Below are 18,643 nucleotides of genomic sequence, written 5' to 3' on the forward strand. Positions count from 1 at the left end.
AGGACTCTCTTGAGATGAAAATTTTCATCAGCAATCAGTAATAGAGCCCACCATTGTTTGATATCAGAGAGGTGCATAATTGAATTTAGAATCATATGATTGGTTTTAGAAATTACCCATATAATAATAGTTGAGAAATTGCAAGTAAGAGTGGTTATAAGATGAAAAATTATTAGATCATAGGAGATTGAATTACTAGTATTATAGGCTCAATCTTAAAATAAGAAACTGATGAAATATTTTAGTCAATAGATTAGAAATCTACTTAAAATAAGATTTTTTAAGAGATAATGTTGATGGGAGGAAATCTCTTAATATTTTATCCTAAACCCTTTGCTCTCGTTTATAAATAGACATGATCTAAAGGGACACGCGCGGGTGCATCTCACGAACATAGTTGAGAGATTATAGTTTTCCCCTCAACTTTCTCCTTAAACCATCGATCTAAGTAGTCCTGTGCCTTGCATATCAATCTCTGAATAGATGACAGTATATATAAAAGTTAAACTAGATGACAGTATAATAGATGACGTTAAACTATATCTAAGTATTTGATTTCAATAACAACATAAAAATTTCAATAACTGTAAGTGGTGTAGGATGACAAGTGTTTCGCTTTGATGCGTATTCCCTTTACTGCCTTGCATGTGCCACTCTCACGTAAATACACGGGAGCAAATTATGAGTCAAAATGGGATGGTGGGAAGATTGTTCTTCTCGATGGTTTTGCATTTGTTTTATCAGTAGTTCAAGTTGAAACTTAAGCGTGTAGACTTTTGAGTTGACAATAATGCTGCTGCACATGGAGGAGGGGTCTTCCCGTTCTATGTTCTTCTCGTATTTGCAGGAAGACAAGATGCAAACAACATGTCCATTGTGTTGCAAAATATCATGTAAACAGTGATTGTCGAATGAGTTTCCCAATATTCTCCACCACACTAAAATATGATTGCAGTTCTTCTGTTGTCGATGGATATCACGGGAGTCGATCTTGCATTGCGTAAACTAATAGTGTGTTGTCTGATGTTCTCAGTCGGACAAGATGGGATGGAATCGTATCCTCCTTTTTCATATTTGGCAGTCAAGAACCATACGATGCATCTTCTCCGGTTGGAATCTCCGGATCGAGGACTCGCAGAAACAAGCTCGAAACAAAGTGCTTTGCATCTGAGATATTGTGATTATTGATTGGTTTCTGGTCATCACATGAGTTTTGAGAAACATCAGTTTTAGCTGTAATACTTTTTGATTGCTTATGCCTGTCATCCTAGTTAGAAGCTGACTGGGATATGTCATTAGGTGTAACCACAGCACTGTTCCACAACATAAACCTGGCAACTTAGCCCCCACCTTGAAAAGTGCAGACCAACTCATTTATTCTCAGACTATGGGTTTGGTATGAGAAAAGACAATATCAATCAATTGAGACCAGAAAGTCTAAGCACAATGTTTCGATTAGATTAAGATGAAGAGTACATGGTGATGAAATTACGCCATGTACAGGGTAATTCCTAAGCAGTATCAATCATCACATTACTGCGTAACAAAGATTTTATATATGAACCCCAAGGCCACCCTTGTATCATAATATCTACAGGAACAAAGAGAAGAGTGAGTGTTCTTTCTTTGGAGACTTTTCTTCCGTGCTATCAATTGAACTAAAGAGTCTAACCTAGATAGTTTGCTAACATGGAGAAAGGAACTAAACAAAGTCCTCTTTTCTTCAGCTCTGTATACTCATTTGTCCCCTCGGCAAAATCCGATCCACCTACAATTTCCTTCGGTTCTGCGTCATTCCGACACCCGGCAGCATCCTCCTGCAACATCCAGAGGCGAAAGATCCTGGTAAGCTAAGACAAATTGCTTGAACTGAAATCGACAGAACAGCTGCTGGTTATGTCACCTGAGGTGAGTCCCTGCGAACATCTTTCTTGCTTGAGTTCAGAGTCACGTAACTCAAATCGGTAACCTGTTCTAAGTATGTAAATATCAATAGATTATTGGAACACCAAGGAATCCCTTCAAGACAAGGATTCGAACAAGGTGGAAAATATGGCCTGTTCTTACCTTGGGGCTGTTGACGGGTGAGCTAGCAGTATCTTCCAAGGAGTCATCATCCAGTAGCCCCTTCCCCCTCTTCTTCTTCTTCTTCTTCTTCTTCTTCTTCTTCAGGCTCATCTTCCTGTACTTCTCCTCCGACACCTCGAGACCAGGTGACGAGGGGTCGAATGCAACACACGAAGCAGCATCAGAGACGATGGAAAACCCGCCGACGACACCGGAGGAGAAGCCACCGGCTGCTTTCCTCTCCTCTGATGCCATGAATTCCTCGAAGTACATGGTCCAGCCACTCTCTTCGGAAGAAGCTGAGCCATCCTTGGCACAGGAAGCGCCATTCATGGATGAGTTGATTGATTCCTCCATCCTCGAGAACGGAAGATGGTAGGCTTGTTGTAGGGAAAAACGTCTGAGAGCTATATATAGAACAAAAGAAAGACAGAGCAAACGGAAAAGATAATAGAGAGAGAGAAGAAGAGAGAGTATTATATTTGGCGTGGGGGCAGAGAGGGTTGAAAGACTTGGAATCAACAAGTTGCCAGCAAAATGCCGGAGTGGGACATGCAAGAAGAGAAGAGAGTTTGACATTACAACTCTCATACCTAACCCCACTCCAACTCTCATCTCTCGACCTTCTTCTTAAAACCCACCATTCGGTCACGAACGAGAGCTCAGAGTTACCTATGACTTTGGTCAGTCCTGCCACCGTTTTTACCGTTATATTCAAGGGTTTAGGTTGGATTCGTGACTCAAGAGCAGTTCAACTCCTACCAAGATTGTTCCAAAAAGGTTTCTCTACGATATTTCTTTCTATACAAGAAAGAAACGCCACTCGGATCTTCGTCACCCCTCTCCTCGGTGCCAACTAAATAAACAGTATACGATCCACATGCTTAGGTGCTCGATTCAAGATTTCTTTTCCTATGATTTCCTCCGAGAAAAGAACACGTATGAGTCGATTGGACACAGTAGACGAATGTGCAAAGGAGAGGCCATTCAGCAATAAGACAGGAGCAGTTAGCAAAAGATTCCACGATCTGCTTGTGTAGTAGCTAATCTATTTCGAGTCATGATCATAACCATCAACATTTCAGCATCAAATTAATGTATGTTTTGTTGCCACTTGTCTAAGAGACACATTTGATTACAACTAAACAATGGTTGGTAGAGATTGCTGTCTTCAGTTCAACATTATCGTATCGACATTATCCTAAGCCTCTCCTCGATTGCCAATCTGACTTCACTGTCACATTAATGAATGAAATGTTGCCGTTTGCATTAGGAGAAACATTGATTATCACTAAACAATCATCGATATGAATGCAAATGTCGATGTGCCGAACGGAATCTACAACCCAAGTGTGCGGATGATGCAGCTTGTACCTCTCCATGGTCATACTCCGACCAGTTGGTTGGTTCATTCATTCTCAAAGTAAATGTTTTCTTTTGCTGATTTCAACCCCTCCTCGACACTCTGCACCTCTTACCTCCCTCGATGACTCCGATCAGTCCCATGTTCCCTTAGCTAGGAGGTGCGTTCGTTCATGCACAAGAAAATAATTGATGTGCCGACGCAGGTGTATCCATTTTTGGCTTTAGAGAGACCCTGACGACACACCACTTATACGATACTCAGGGGACTCATGCAGGCTTTCGAGTTGCCAAACACGCATCGCATGGGTGCCACATTAGACCTTCGTTGTGCCTTTAACGTACACTGATACCAGTCCTTTCAGTGATTTATGTGGCAGCACCAAAGAATGAAACCGATCATCCTCGAGTAAACTGAAACTAGTGAAAATAAGATTCAGTTTATTGCAACCTTTTGATTTACTTTTGCAGATGCAAGCGTTGCAGTGGCAGCAAATGATACAAGTATTGTGACAGTACCACGACTGCTAAAAGAAGTAGACATGCCATGAATTTTATAGCCAAGAATGTTTCTAAAACATCAGTGTCTAGGATTTTGCCCTCCGAGTTGCTTAGAAGATAAAAAGGTTCACAGGAAAGTTGTGCACATGTTCAGAAAACTACCGCTGGAAGAAGAAAATTAGCAAGCAAGGTGTTGTGACAGTGCCATCCAATCATTGAAGCAAAACATGTTCCCGAAATGTGCTTGTAGGATTGCTCTTGAGCCTCCATCCCTGACAAAGAGGACCTTGTCAGAAAGACTGCAGCCACATCACTTGGGGTGTTCATTTTTCTGTATCTGTTGAAAACTAGATCATGCCTTTCTGTGTCTTGAAAACCAGTAGTTGATTGCAGGACAAAGAGGCATGAGGTCCCATAACGAAGTCTCTCAAAGAAAAGAAGATGTCCACCATGAAATAAACGGATGTCGAGGTGAGAGACCAAAGAAGAGGCCGGCCTGACTTCCCTAGGAGGCATGACGAGCAATATGATATTGTCATGCCTTTCTCTTTGTTGATGCCCACAAACCAAATCTGAAGGCTTTTTTTTTTATGTCAGATACAGGTTTAATACAACCTGTTGGCTTCAGTTTAGGGAAGAAAACTCTTGTCACACTGGTCTCTGATTGGACGACCAGCATTGTTAATATATTTTTATGAGTATGCATGTCCAATTGATTAGAGTGAGATAAAAGTACTTGCTTTGATGACATAACACTACTTAATTTATCATCAAAGTTTTTAGACCTAAACAGAGTAAACTATTAGTAGCATACTCTAATTAAAAGTCAGTTTATGACACTTGAAGCATAATCAAACAAAAGAAAAATTTGTAGTGCTGATTATACTTTAAGCAAATCAACATACATGGAGTCAATTCTATTCAACTTTAAAAAAAAGTAAAGAGCTGCTTTCTTTATTTGTTATATATATTCCTGCATGATTTTTTTTCTTATAGAAAGTGATGAATGAATGTATTAGAAGCCATAAGAAATTGGCAGTTCTTAGTCAATTGCCCGAGTTCTTATTGTTGTGTTTTCAGTTTCTGTAAGATGGAAAAATAAAAAATAAAAGTCCAAATTTAGAATTGATCTTATCGACTGACTGCGCTTTGTATCAGTAACACATCACCGACAAACAAAGAAACAAATATTTCCATCTCTTTTTTAACCAATGTCAATTATTGAATGATCTGAAAAATGTTTATATTGGTTCTTTAAACTTGAGTTGTCATTTCACAATAAATTATTTGGACTCCATTTTTCCAATCTTATTAGTACTTATAAACATGTTGGTCCTTCAGATTTGCAACCGCGATTCTCAGCACAAATTTCACCTGTATATCCCACAAGAAGATGATACCATCAGTTTTAAGATCTAAGCAGTACACTACCCTGTGGGACGAACTTGACCTTTGCCACAAGAAGGCTGCTTCTGTGAAGACAAAGCTCTTTTTGTCATTAAAGGTTGAAATTAGCAACGAGAATGGCACTCCATAGCTATTATTCCTTGATGAAGTAGTTAAAAAAGAATTAATTCCTCTTTGTAATTTATCCATCGGTAGAGATCCGGCTGTTAATGGTGATGAGAACTAAGAAAAACTTGTAGTCCAAGAATGCAAGCAAGGGGTCCTCGGATGCATTGATGACCACACAACACCACCGAGAAGAGTTACGGTCCTCTGGTGGCAGATCGAGTCTGCTCCAAGTGGTTCCTTCAAAAACCAGTTTCATAACTAGATCATTCAGGTGTGTGTCCTAGCTAGCTAGTCGAGGAATGTGAGAACAGAAGAACATGGTGTGTGTAATACATGCAGTTGCTCTTCGTGTTGCAAGGTGATGTGCGTGAGTATGAGTCATGGCTTCTAAATACGAGGAAGAAGGAAATTGATCCTAGCTAGTCACGGTATAATTAAAGATGCATACCGGAGAAGAGATGTAGAGAAAACCACAGGAGGAACAACCAAACATCACATGATATGCTTGTTGATCGTTTCAGTACCTATGGATGTGTGATTCGTTTGCTAAGAGAGAGAACATTTAGTAGTTAGTGCAAAATGAGACTGCTCCGGTGAGTTATTGACCAAGAAAAAGTTATTCAAATGGCTGTGGATTACATCCACTGTTTTCATGCCTGGGTTGAAGCAGTTTGACACATATATGGTGAAAGCGCCGAGAGAGTGGTGGGAGTTACTGAGTGCTGCAGCATTACAGATGGAAAGCGCGAGGAATGATGCAAAAGAAATTACAAACCTTATTATTCTTATGATCACTCGTCCACGAGTAGTAGTGCTCTGGCGTGGCCTGTTTCGATCCGGTATTGGCGTGCGATTCCCATGTGAATCATCAGTAACCAGACATGCGTGAGAAGCTCGCCGCCCTGGCTCAGCTGCTTGGCATGAAAATACTGGTTGCATTTGCCGGCGGCGAAGCACAACATCTCCACCCACACGCCGTTGATGATGGTCCATTTCTTCTTCCAGGCCTCCTCCAATTCCAAATGTCCTTTCGATTTTTTCTCCTTGGTATCGTCCCCTATTATCTCTTTTGCGAGCTTGCATGCATCGAACAGCACCGACTTGCTCCTGTCCCCTTTCACCTCTATGGGTTCGAACGTAGTTTGCACCTTCAGCAGCGCACCAGAAGCTGCCTTTTCCCTCGTTGGAGATAGATGCCTCCTCTTTCGCTGATCCCGCGGCGGGGTCGCCGAAGCTCCTTGTTGTATACGGGGAGTCTGGTTCGGGGAAGCTTCTGCTTCTGTTGGATGTTCCCGGTTAAGGTCCCGCTCTGCTTCTTCGATATCGATCTTTTTGTCGTTGAAAAATTTCATGGCCTCGGCGCAGGTATCTTGGAACCTGATCTTCCCGATTCCGGCGGGCAGCATGAATGGCTCAAACACCACAAGATACATCATGTATTCCGATATCCTCTTACTTGGCTCGCGGTGATCGGGATTCGCTTTAGAGGCGCCGGTGCCGCTGGCCTGCTGAGTCCGGCAGCGGAGACATGGGACGATGCAGTGCCGCAGCCATTTGATCAGTTGCTTCTTGCGGGAATGACGATTCACCTCCTCTGTGACCTTGACGGCGGTGGGGTCAGTCTGGTAGCAGAGATATGTGGCGATGTGCCACAACAGTATGCTCTCATCGAACTCCTTCTTCACGCTCCACTCGAGCTCCGGGTAGCCCATTTCTCGAAGGATCCATTCGCCTCTGCAGGCTTGCATTCGCTTGTAGCTGGTGGTCTCTCCCTCCGCGCAGGAGGCCTTGTCCTTCAGTTGCTGGAAGATGAGCTCCTTCAGATCATCGCTTATTTCGTCATGTTCCACGTACTGCCAGATATCCCACAGTTCTTTCAACCTCAAGGATTCCATGATCCTTTGGATCTGTTTGTGGATCGGACGTCTGAGGCAGATGCGGATCAGGCTATAATGCCTCGTTGAATTCGACCACCAGCTTTCGCAATTTTTGGAAATACATCCCCGAAATTGAACGATTGCACCAGCCAATTTGTCTAAGAGTTGTGATAGGCAAGTTATGTAGGGCCGCTCAAACTTGTTTCTCTCCTGCAACGCCACGATGGTCCAGTCGGAGACTAGGAGCACGACGATGGCGACGGCCTCGAGGCCGAGAGCGGCAACGAGCAGGACGTAAGTTATCATGACGTCAGCTTCGTTGAAACCATGCTTCCCGCTGAGGTGGAAGAGCACCAGGGCGACGGCTGCCATGGTGAGTGAGAAGACGCGTCTCACACGCCCTCCCACGGTGTGGACATGGGTTGCTTTGGTGTGGAGGATGTCGTGCAGGAAAGATAGCTCCACCTCCACCACTTGGAAAGCCTCTTTGGCGCTGCGCTGCAAGAAGAAGTTCTGGCTGTCGATCCGATCCTGGAAGCTGAGCATGAGGTCCACGACGAGGCGCTTGGAGGTCAGGAAGAAGCGGTAGCCCCATAGGATGATATGTTCCTGTCTGATCTCCGTCACTTCGCCTTGGGGAAGTAGGGACGGGCGCTCTTTCAGGATCTCGATTTTCGGTTGCAGCCCAGCTCTCTCGCGCGATCGATACTCCTGCTTGAACCTGACGTAGTTAGGCCCGGGATCCGGATCGGTGAACATGGATTGTCTCAGCCGGTCCATGCTGGCCGACCACAGCGCCCACGTCCGCTCCACGTACTTGAGGATTCCGGCCGCGAACACCACGATGGCGGCTTTCCACAGGTGGGGGCTCGGCAGCGACTCGAGGAACACCAAGATGGCCACGACGACCTCGAGGACCAGCCCCAGCAGGTGCCGCAACCACAGCTCGTTGTCCTCCAGGGAGTAGGAGGTGATGGTGTCGGGGCCGCCGAGGTGGAGGAGGAGGAAGGGGGCCCAGAAGGCCCTGAGTTGGCCGTTTCTGTTCGCGTCGCTCGCCTCTGTCTGCTCGCTGAGGAGGTTGCCGAGCGCCAAGATGGCGACGTAGTCGGCGCCCAGGTAGGAGATCCACAGGAGGAAGCTCAACAGCATATTACGGTGTCGCTTGCGCAAGAGGGAGAGGGAGATGAGGAAGATCTGCAGTAGGAGACTGGCGAGGATCACAACGCGGATTTCTTCCGCATTCCATAGATTCCTAAACTTCTCGGGGACGAGCTGCATTTGCTGCTGGATAATGATTTCTCCTCCTCCACCTTCTCTCTCCCTCCGCGGACCGACTCCTATCTATATATAGCCATCGAACTCTAATACTGCTTCTTCAACGTGCGACACACACAAGCAGCTGAGCGCTTGCTTGCCTTGTTCTCACGCAATCGCCAAAATTCGTGCTGCATTTTGTGACCGAAACGTTTCACAACCTTTTCCTTGGACACAAGCGATACCTTTCGTCGCAACAAATGAAGAGTAGAAGCACGTTTCGTTAACGATGCTTTCTAGGCATTTTGGTTGCTGACCCAACGGGTTCGTATCGTCAGGAATAAGCGTTCTCTGATTGGTCGATCCCTCGAGTCCCACGAAAAATTTGCTCTGCCAACCAATCGAGAAGAGGCTCTTTGTTTGTCGGTCGACACGATGCGGCGGCGGCAGCTCCCGCATCCGTGGGGGGGTCACCACAGGATCCAATCAAAATACAGGTAGCCGAGGAGACGGCAATCAGCGAATGGGTGCCAAAATTATTGCTCAGCCGGTATTAGGTTCTTGAGTGTGCTACTCAAATTATTGCTCATCTCGAGGATCGTCTTTCTCCCTTTCAAATGAGAGGAGTGGCGTACCATATCGACAGCTTGTTAAAGACAAAAGGTTTGCCAGTAAAGAAGAAGAATTTGGGACCGTGTAGCTGAACTGACTACATTTCTCTGCTCCTAAAATTCCCAAAAAACCAAAAGGATGAGTCTACAAAGTGGAGTCTGATGTCTAACTTTGGTTTCGCGGTTACGAATGTTCTCCCAATGCAAACTGAAACTATGCCCACTCGTAGCTCGCATACGTGATGGTACGATAATGACAACCTTTCAAATTTGCTAAATGCAACAATGTTCGATCGACACTGTTATAGTAATCCTGATTAGGTGTGGATTTAGTTGTAATTTATACATATATTTTTTGTAAATTATACAACAATGTTCGATCGACTCCGTGTACGACAAGTTGGTGTCCACTCCCAAGACGTAATTTTTTATGTACTAATTTTTGGACGTAGCTCAAATGAGTTGGCGTTTGGGTTGGTGAACTTTGATGCCAGTCTTTTTGGGAACATATTAGCCTATACAAATTAAAGTGGGGTCTTTTTTTTTCCTTTTTTTTTTTAATAAAAGAAGCATCCAACTTAACTTCACAATGTCATCGAACTAGCAAAGTTTGGTGACATCAAAAATAGCAACCACCGATAGTCTATTCAATTTTAAGTTTTAATATTGGAACGAGAAGTCCATCGATATAGGACCTGCACATCTCATAAATACTACCTATAAATATAAACATACATACATACTGGGATAATTATATATTATCCCTTATAATTAACTATTATTAGTATTTAGATCCTTATACTTTAAAAGTAATATTATGTTTTTTATATTTACGAAAGTAAAATATTTAATTTCAATTCTCCCTACGTCGTTAACTTCATCGATGGAAAAAATCACACGTATTGTCACGAGGAAAAAGATACAAAAAAAAATTATAATTTTATTATTTTTTAAATTATTAATTTTATATAAACTTCTCATCTTGATCGATTTCCACCTATCCTCTTTCCAACCTGCTCGCCCACCGTGCGATGAGTGAGTCGACGAAGTACAAAGTGGCGAACATTAAGGTGGGGTTTTATAGTGGTGACCATGATGACGATAAGCCCTTCGACAGGGTGCTAGGAATCCTAGCCCACGCATTCTTACCGGAGAATGATAGTTTGCAACTGGATGTGGTGGAGCGATCAACGATGAACTTTAGGAATGAGGAGTTACATGTGGCAGGACCTATTAGTGGATGAGCGAGTGCGACGGGCGAGCAGGTTGGAAAGAGGAGGGGATGAAGAAATCGATTAAAACGACAAGTTTATAAAAATTAATAATTTAAAAGATAATAAAATTATATTTTTATTCTTTTCATTCGTGTCATTTTTGCACGTGATAACACGTGTGATTTTTTTCGTCGACGAAGTAAACGACATAAGGAGGGGAGAGTGTAACATCCCTCTTTTTTTTTAATTTTGTAAGGATTTGTTTGTAATGTAGGGACCTAAATATAAATCTCAGCAATTAGATATGATTTGTGAAAGATTCATATTAAGTTTAAAAAAGAAAAATGGAGGATATGTATTACTAGCTAACTTAATGATGATGCCACCTATGTTTGTTCTATGGATGACACATAAGATTCTTTCATGCATGCTTACCACTTTGCAATTCTTATATTAGCCAAATCTAATGCAATTAGAGGAGAAAACTAAATGATAACTTAACAAAGGAGCTACAACCAACATAGGCTCGAGAAGAGAAGGGAAGATGAATTGACTTGAATTGAAAAAGTTTTCTTTTGGCTTGAGGTTTCGCATTAATTCCCTATATTTCGGAATCATAATTTTCTAAGACAAATATTATGACCCTTTCATATAGTAATCTTAATCTCTGATTTTATCTTGATTCTGAAAATTTTAGAAGATTTTAGCTTCCTACATTATATTTCTATTGTTTAGGAATAAAATTATGAATTTAAAATTTTTTGAGATTTGATATTTCTATATTATTCTAGTCGTAACTTTCTACACTGATTTTTGATTTAGGAAAAATCAAATTCATCCAAAAATAAACTAATAGCATACTAAGATTGATAAATTTAGATTCTAATTACCTATCCAAACTATTATTTCAACTAACCTTATGAAATATGTAAAACAGAAACGATTAGTTTTGACCTTTTGGTACTCTCTTGCTTATAACTCTCTATTGAAAACTTTAATTAATGCAAAACATGATTTATTAGAATCTAGACTCATAAATCTTTCTATGCATAGCTGATTTGAAAGATTTGGAGCATAAATGTCTATTTAAGCATCTATTTTAATCAACTTTATGAATTCTACAAAATAGAGATAATATTATTTGACCTTTGGTTACTAAACTATTTATAACTCCTTGTTCGAAACTCCAATTTATACAAACCTTAATTTATCTAAAACTAGATTGATACATCTTTCGAATGATACCTAATTTGTGCAAATTGGAGCATAATTGGTTATCTAAATAATTCATGCAATGTGCCTCTCAAGTTATATCATAATCAAGCCTTGGTCGATTTCACTTATTCTTGTTTCATCTCTTTAGAAATTGATTTATGTTAAAATCCTTACTTTAGTTGAGCTTTACATTATTAATTTAAAATCATGTATACTCTTGTCCTACAATTATTTGCATGCCTAAATTTATTATACAAAGTTTATGTTTGTATCATAATGTTTCATATAACCACATGCATTCCGTTATTCCACGTGTGTTTCCGATATGTGTCAATTTTATTGTTCAAAATACCCTTTTGTACTCTGGTATTTATGGGATTATATAGACCTTTGCCAAAAATGATAAAGGGATTATCTGGACCTTTGCCAAAAATAGTAAATGGTGTATACTTAGAGTCGATGATGCTTTGCCGGCCCCCTATAGCTTCATCCAGACATGGATGGATGATGCTCCCAAATGTGGGAGATTATATTTGGGATCTCATTTCACCTTCTATATGTTTGATATGATATCTAGAGCTCTGGTTATATGCTTCTATGTGTGCTTTAGATAAAAATGAAATGAATATAATGTCAAATATGACGTTTGAGCTTCTGTTTCGTATTTATTTTTTGATATATTTTGAAATACTTCTTATGCCTCCGAAATATTCATACACCATCAATACACTTTGAAATATTCTATATGCTATTGATATGTTCCGAAGCATTTCATATGTCATTGATATGCTCCGAAATATTTCATATGTCATTGATATGTTCCGAAACATTTCATGCGTCATTGATATGCTCCGAAATGTTTTATATGTCATTGATATGTTCCGAAACATTTCATGCATCATTGATATGCTCCGAAATATTTTATATGCCATTGATATGCTTCGAAACATTTTCCTTTCGCCCTTGATATACTCTAAAATATTTCATATGCTATTGATATGCCCTGAAATGCTCCTTACGTTATTGATATGCTCCAATTAGTCTTTACTCCCTTATTATGAATAAAACATGCTTCGAATGAAATGATATTGTAATTCTGCATCTATTGAGCAGTTATCTATGAACTCTTGTATTCTTGGCTTATATTTGGTACCTTATTTGTTTGAAATTATCCTCTTTCACTATGGATATGTTAGTCACTTTCTGAGCTTTATATGCTCACTCCGTTGCTATATAAATTTTTTATGATAACTTATCACTCACTAAAATGTTTAAATTGGGCTAAGGCAGTGGAAAGCTAGAAGATTTTGGGATAAATTTTTAGTAGATAATATGTTTTTGTTATATAAGTACACTTAGTGTCTAATGAAATATTGATGGTAAATATGAACTTATGAGTTTTGTAAAAATCTAAAGGACCTCTCATGTTTAGGATTTTGGAGTGTTAAGTTTCATTTATGTAATGATATGAATATATGATAAATATTAATTTTTTTATTATATAGAATACCACACTTGTGGATTTATAAGGTGGTTATTGTCTTGATGAGTTGACTTCAGATTTTATGATTCATTGAGTGATGTGATATATAATTTTAAACTACACAGGTTTTATGAATTATGGATTATAGAAGGAATTTTGACTTAAATGTTTTCTTAGTGACCTCAAATGTGTGATTGGATCCTGGATTATTATTAAATTATAATAGTATTGATTTTAAGATAGGTTCACACTTCTTGAATGTGATAATTGGAGGGGGCGTGATAGAGAATCAGGGTTAAATATTTTATTTTCGTAAGTGTAGTGAACCCAATGCTATTTTTTAAAGTATAGGAACCGAAATGCTAATTATATTTAACTATATGAGATAATATGTAATTACCCCTATATACGGCCTATAAATTGAAAAAACCAAAATGTCAAATAGTATGCATCAAATTAACAACATAAATTATAGTATTCCAAGAGATCTCAGAAACTTTAAATACATATATATTGATAGGTGATATATTATTAATTAATTATCATCTAACATATCATCATTGTGCCCAAAGAGGAAGGAAAAGACAAAAGTAACCCCTCCATCGGACGAAAATCCAAAGCAAACAATTGTAAGCTCCCATCTTGTCTTTTATGACCATAAAAGAAATTATAAACTTTTTTTTTTGCCCTTACCAGAAAGGCAATCACAAGTTTTCTTCTTATCCTTTATGACTAGGTATGCATGCTCAACTTCTGAATGGACTTCTTTTAACTATTCGAGTCCGCACTTGGACACCTTGGGTTACTAACTTGAGCGTCGAATGGATCGGAATGAAAAACTTCTCTTGACCTCGATCTTCGTTCATGTGGCACCTAAGAAGCTTGACGTTTCCATCTCGGAGGCAACTCGAACAACTCTACACATACGAGTCCGAATCACATTGGGCTAATCAAGAGGATATTTTTTCCTAATATTTTAGTGCTAGAAGGAGGACTTAATATCACAAGACTGTCTGCCTACCAACCCTCTTAACGAACACCCGAGTGAGGAGGTTTTGCTCCTGACCCGTAATACTTTCACTCGGGGGGATAATAGCCAATATTTCCGCATATGGATGCATCCACCTCAATGCAAACGCTGACATAATACTATCATTTATTTAATGAACCAAAGGTGACCTCGACTCACCTACGCATCCCTATCGAAGCTTTCCTGAACCTCACTTAGCAGGTGTAGATGCTAATGAGCATGATGCAAGTTGTTACTTTACCCTTGCCCAAACTAGCTTAATAAGCGATGCCACCATCTCAGCCATAGTTAGCAACTCAATCATAATCAGCACTGGCACTTGTCAAGGTCCCCCCACCTAACACAATATCAACATCTCAACAGTGCCCCAAGACCCATCAACCCGATGATTGAGGGAGCACCCACTCTCTAACCATGGAGTTCAACAGACCACCATACCACCACTCTGCATCACCTGAATCTTAGACCTACTTGATAGATTTGATGGATGATTCCCTAAGGATTCAACTACAACAAATGGATCAGTGCTTGGAGGAGATACGATGAAAATTCTAATAATCCAAAGGGGAAAGGGTTGGGCAACCCCATCTTAGGTCGGTCGTCATTCACCATGGACATCCAAGAGGAGCCAATCCTAGCCACTTTCATTTCCCATCATTGGAGGCCTTTAATAGTAGTATCGACCTACTAGATCATATCGCTGCTTTCTGCACCCAAATATCATTGTATGACATTTTAGGCGCCTTGATGTGTCATGCCTTTACGACTATGTTAAGAGGCCCAACACAAGAATGGTATACCCATCTAAAGTCGCTCTCTATTAGTTCCTTTGCTCAGCTCGCTGGGGAGTTCGAGCTTCACTTTCTTAGAAATGTATGCTTGAGGCCATCAACAATAATGCTTCTTGAACTTATGTAACAGGAGGAGGAAATACTCAAGCTTCATCACTTGATTCACTAATAAAATCCAAGGCATGGAAGATGCTCATATGTTGCTTGTAATACAGACCTTTAAGATGAGACTCAAGCCCTCTCGCCTTTTCTAGTTGTTGGTAGAGGCCACTAGTGATGGTACCCCGAGGTACTCTAGTGGGCCAATCAATACATCACCGTTAAGACAATGGTCTCGGATAAACGTGAGAAGACACACAAAAGATCGAGACAATGCTAGTTATAGGTGCCCTACAAGCTAATCACGTGAGTGATGACACGTGTGACATGCTACATAGTCTTTTTTGTTATTATTATTATTACATGTTCTCATTTTATATTATATGATAAATATATATTGATGTCCTTTGATCTGGGTAATGAGAATTGGATCATGATGAGATCATGATAATGAGACTAATTCACTTATAAACACAGACCATAAATATTTTCAATCATAGGTTACTCGAGGGAACATTGAGATAGCCGAACAAGGTGGTGTATTATATACTCATCCATATGATGGAGGCAACTAATCTCATATCTGCTTATATTGGGACACTGGGGATATAATACAGGTTCTTATTGAAGAATGAGTTTATTGAATGATTCGCTTATGAAATATTAAATGGTTAATAATACATCATCATTAGATAGTAATTTCGTAGTCCTAGTTGTGTATATAATCTTTATACTTGAGACAATAAGGATGCCTTATTTGAGTACTTCATTCTTTAATACCAGACTTAGTAAGTTTAAAATTTTCAAATCTGGCAAAGCCAATCACCGGGAGTGGTAGCCAACCTTACTAAGACAATTGAGTGTCAATAAAGAATCATCTACTCTCGATATCATGAGAGGAATGTTCCGTGTGTTCTCATTCAAGAAAATCCTTAGCCAGGGTCGATCATATAATGATGAATATGATAAGTGTGAGATTCGAATTAAGAGAGAAGAAGTTCTCCGGGAGAATCTAATGAGAGTGAGACTCTTATAGATTTCAAATGGGTATAACAACATTATGCCTAGTATACAATCTATGGGATATTAGATAGATGAAAGACTATGAATACACAATAACTGAGGATAAATAGACTAATGGATTAGACCCCCCTATACAATCTGTGGACTATGGCGTAGTACGTCCGTAATCGATGAGTTGAGTGAATTATTATAGGGATAATAATTTATTGAATCAGAAGAAGTCCTGATAAGTACAACTTATGACCAGTTCAATATTGGGCCTAAAGGGTCACACACATGGTGGACAACGCGATGAGTAGAGGATTGAATATGAGATATCAAATAAGCCCATGTTTTATTAGATCAAGTGAGATTCAATATGACCTATAGTGGTTATTGGATGAACATCCAATATCCATTAAGCCAAGATAATTGGATGGAGATCCTATTGAAAAATCTACGGCGACATCACATGTGCAGTAGAAGAATAGAAACAAAAAATCTCAGATTTTTACAGAAAAATAATCTTTTGTCATCGTGCGAAGATTGGTGTATAAAAACTTGTGAAATCGAAAATTATGTGTATAAGAAAGATGTGTTTACCTAAAGAGATCGTACATCCTTGAAAATCTGTAAATTTGTAGGAGAGAATGAAGGAGGTCAACTATCCTCCTCTATAACAGTGATCCATATGGTAGGAGTTACGAAGACACTCCTCAAATCATTGCTCAAATCTCCTCACTACGTGCACCATGCAATCAAGAAGGGGCTCGCCTTTCTTGCTATCCACACACCTCAAACAAGGGCTATTGGTTGAGGAGGAGAGAGGGAGAGGAGAATAGGATGTGACAGCCAAAAGGGATCTGACCTATGGCCTTTTAATTCCCTCATATTTATAGAGGCCCCATATCAATTTAACCATAATGGATCATGTCATATTTGGTACTTGATCTTCATTTAACTACACAAGCCACTTAGATTAATAGGTCTCTACCCAATAATATCTCATTTGGCTCTAATTGGATCTCATCCTTATGATCTAATAATTCATAGGCTTATTGGACATCCAATAAGATAAGGGTTCCAGCAGATATCTCAAATCTAAACATCTACTTGTCACAACACCTATCATATGTGTGTGACCCTCTAGGCCCAATATCGAGCTAGCCGTGAGTTATACTTGTTAGAATTCCTTCTAGCTATGTGAGTTATTATCTCCATAATAATTCATTCGACTCATCGATTACGGACGTACTAGGCCATTGATGATATAGGGAAATCCAATCTATTGGACTTATCCATCCTTAGTTATCATGTATATTTAGTCCCTCATCTATCTAATATCCCATAAACTATATACCAAGCATGGTACTGTCAGACCCATATGATTTCTACTTAAGTCTCGCTTTAATCGGATTCTCTCGGAGAACTATTTCTCTTTCAATCTAAATGACTGGCCATGGATTTGCTTGAGCAAGAATATATAAAATATTCCTCTCATGACACCGAGAGTGGCTGATCCTCTATCGACACTCAATAGCCCTTGTAAGATTAGTTGTCACTCCCGATGATCGGTTATGCTAGATTTGGAATTTCCATGTTTATAAGTCCGGTATCAAAGAATGGGGTACTCATACAAGACATCATTAGTGTTTCAAGTCTAAGGACCAAGACACCATTAGGATGACGTAACTGCTGTATGGCAATGAGGTATCATTAATAATCCAGCATTCCATGAGCGGATCAATCAATGAACTCATTCTCTAATGAGCACCTGCACTATATCCCTAATGTCCCCAAATGAGCAACTATGAGACCAACTGTTTTTATCATATGAATGGGTATACAGTATACCAATCTATCCGGTTATCTCGATGTCCCTCTCGAGTAAGCTATGATCGGGATTATTTATGGTCTATGTTTAAGGGCAAATCAGTCTCATTATTGTGATCTTATCATGATCCGATTCTCATTACATAGATCCATAAACTTCACAATATATGTAACAAGCAATATAAAGTAAAAAAATCAAATAAATAATAAGTAAAAAGAGTATGTATCATGTCATACGTGTCATCACTCACATGATTAGCTTGCAATGCACCTATGACTAGCATATCTCTAGTAAGACAGGATCCATTATGATAAGTAAAAATAGCTCTGGAGTTGGAGCTTAAAGGAATCATAGGCTAAACCCCTATTATAGCCACCTTCTTTATCTCCTCGCTACTTCTTCCTCTAGCTAATTGCCCCCTTCTCTGGAGCAAGAGGATAGTAAGAGGAACCGATCCCTCCTTGGTTGCTGTAGTATGGTGGTGTACGAACGTAAGGAAAGAGCATGCTGAGTGAGGAGGTGCGTTATCTTTGCATCCACTATTTGGATCATCGCTAGAGAGGAGTTTGCGAAAGCTCCTTCATCCATAGACTGAGATCTATAGATTAGGTGATGTACAATCTCCCCTATGTGAGAACGTCTCACACATCTTATGTGGTTTATCGTTTTCAATTTTTACGCTCCCAATCTTCATACAACGATTCGATAAATCCATTTTTGGGAACTAGTTGTTTTTATTTTTCAGTATGCAAATGATGCTCTCTGTGGTTTCCTAACAGACAGGAGCA

At 39.8% G+C, this 18,643-nt stretch overlaps 2 protein-coding genes across 3 annotated transcripts; both read right to left on the reverse strand.

Annotated features, from left to right (window-relative positions):
* Positions 1–1,438: 1,438 nt before the first annotated feature.
* LOC135677777 (vascular-related unknown protein 4-like) lies at positions 1,439–3,226 on the reverse strand. 2 transcript variants are annotated; one of them, XM_065190168.1, is made up of 3 exons: positions 2,068–3,217; positions 1,904–1,969; positions 1,439–1,817 (listed from the first exon to the last, which is right to left on the reverse strand). In XM_065190168.1, exons 1-3 carry the CDS (start codon positions 2,680–2,682, stop codon positions 1,668–1,670), a joined length of 831 nt encoding a protein of 276 aa, XP_065046240.1. In that variant the 5' UTR covers positions 2,683–3,217; the 3' UTR covers positions 1,439–1,667. The 2 variants fall into 2 exon arrangements, with proteins under 2 accessions (XP_065046240.1, XP_065046242.1); XM_065190170.1 differs by having other exon boundaries at positions 1,657–1,817; positions 1,904–1,916; positions 2,068–3,226.
* Positions 3,227–6,236: 3,010 nt separating this feature from the next.
* LOC135677498 (uncharacterized) lies at positions 6,237–8,600 on the reverse strand. Its single transcript, XM_065189859.1, has one exon. It carries the CDS (start codon positions 8,598–8,600, stop codon positions 6,237–6,239), a length of 2,364 nt encoding a protein of 787 aa, XP_065045931.1.
* Between the last annotated feature and the right edge of the window lie 10,043 nt (positions 8,601–18,643).

This window comes from Musa acuminata, chromosome BXJ1-6 (genome assembly GCF_036884655.1).
Source record: "Musa acuminata AAA Group cultivar baxijiao chromosome BXJ1-6, Cavendish_Baxijiao_AAA, whole genome shotgun sequence".
NCBI classification, from domain to species: Eukaryota; Viridiplantae; Streptophyta; class Magnoliopsida; order Zingiberales; family Musaceae; genus Musa; species Musa acuminata.

Coding starts and splice junctions, on each gene's coding strand:
- LOC135677777 (XM_065190168.1), bottom strand. CDS start 2,682: ATGAGAGTTGGAGTGGGGTTAGGTATGAGAGTTGTAATGTCAAACTCT. Junction 1,970..2,067: donor CACCCGTCAACAGCCCCAAG/GTAAGAACAGGC, acceptor TACTTAGAACAG/GTTACCGATTTGAGTTACGT. Junction 1,818..1,903: donor TTCGCAGGGACTCACCTCAG/GTGACATAACCA, acceptor TGGATGTTGCAG/GAGGATGCTGCCGGGTGTCG.
- LOC135677498 (XM_065189859.1), bottom strand. CDS start 8,600: ATGCAGCTCGTCCCCGAGAAGTTTAGGAATCTATGGAATGCGGAAGAA.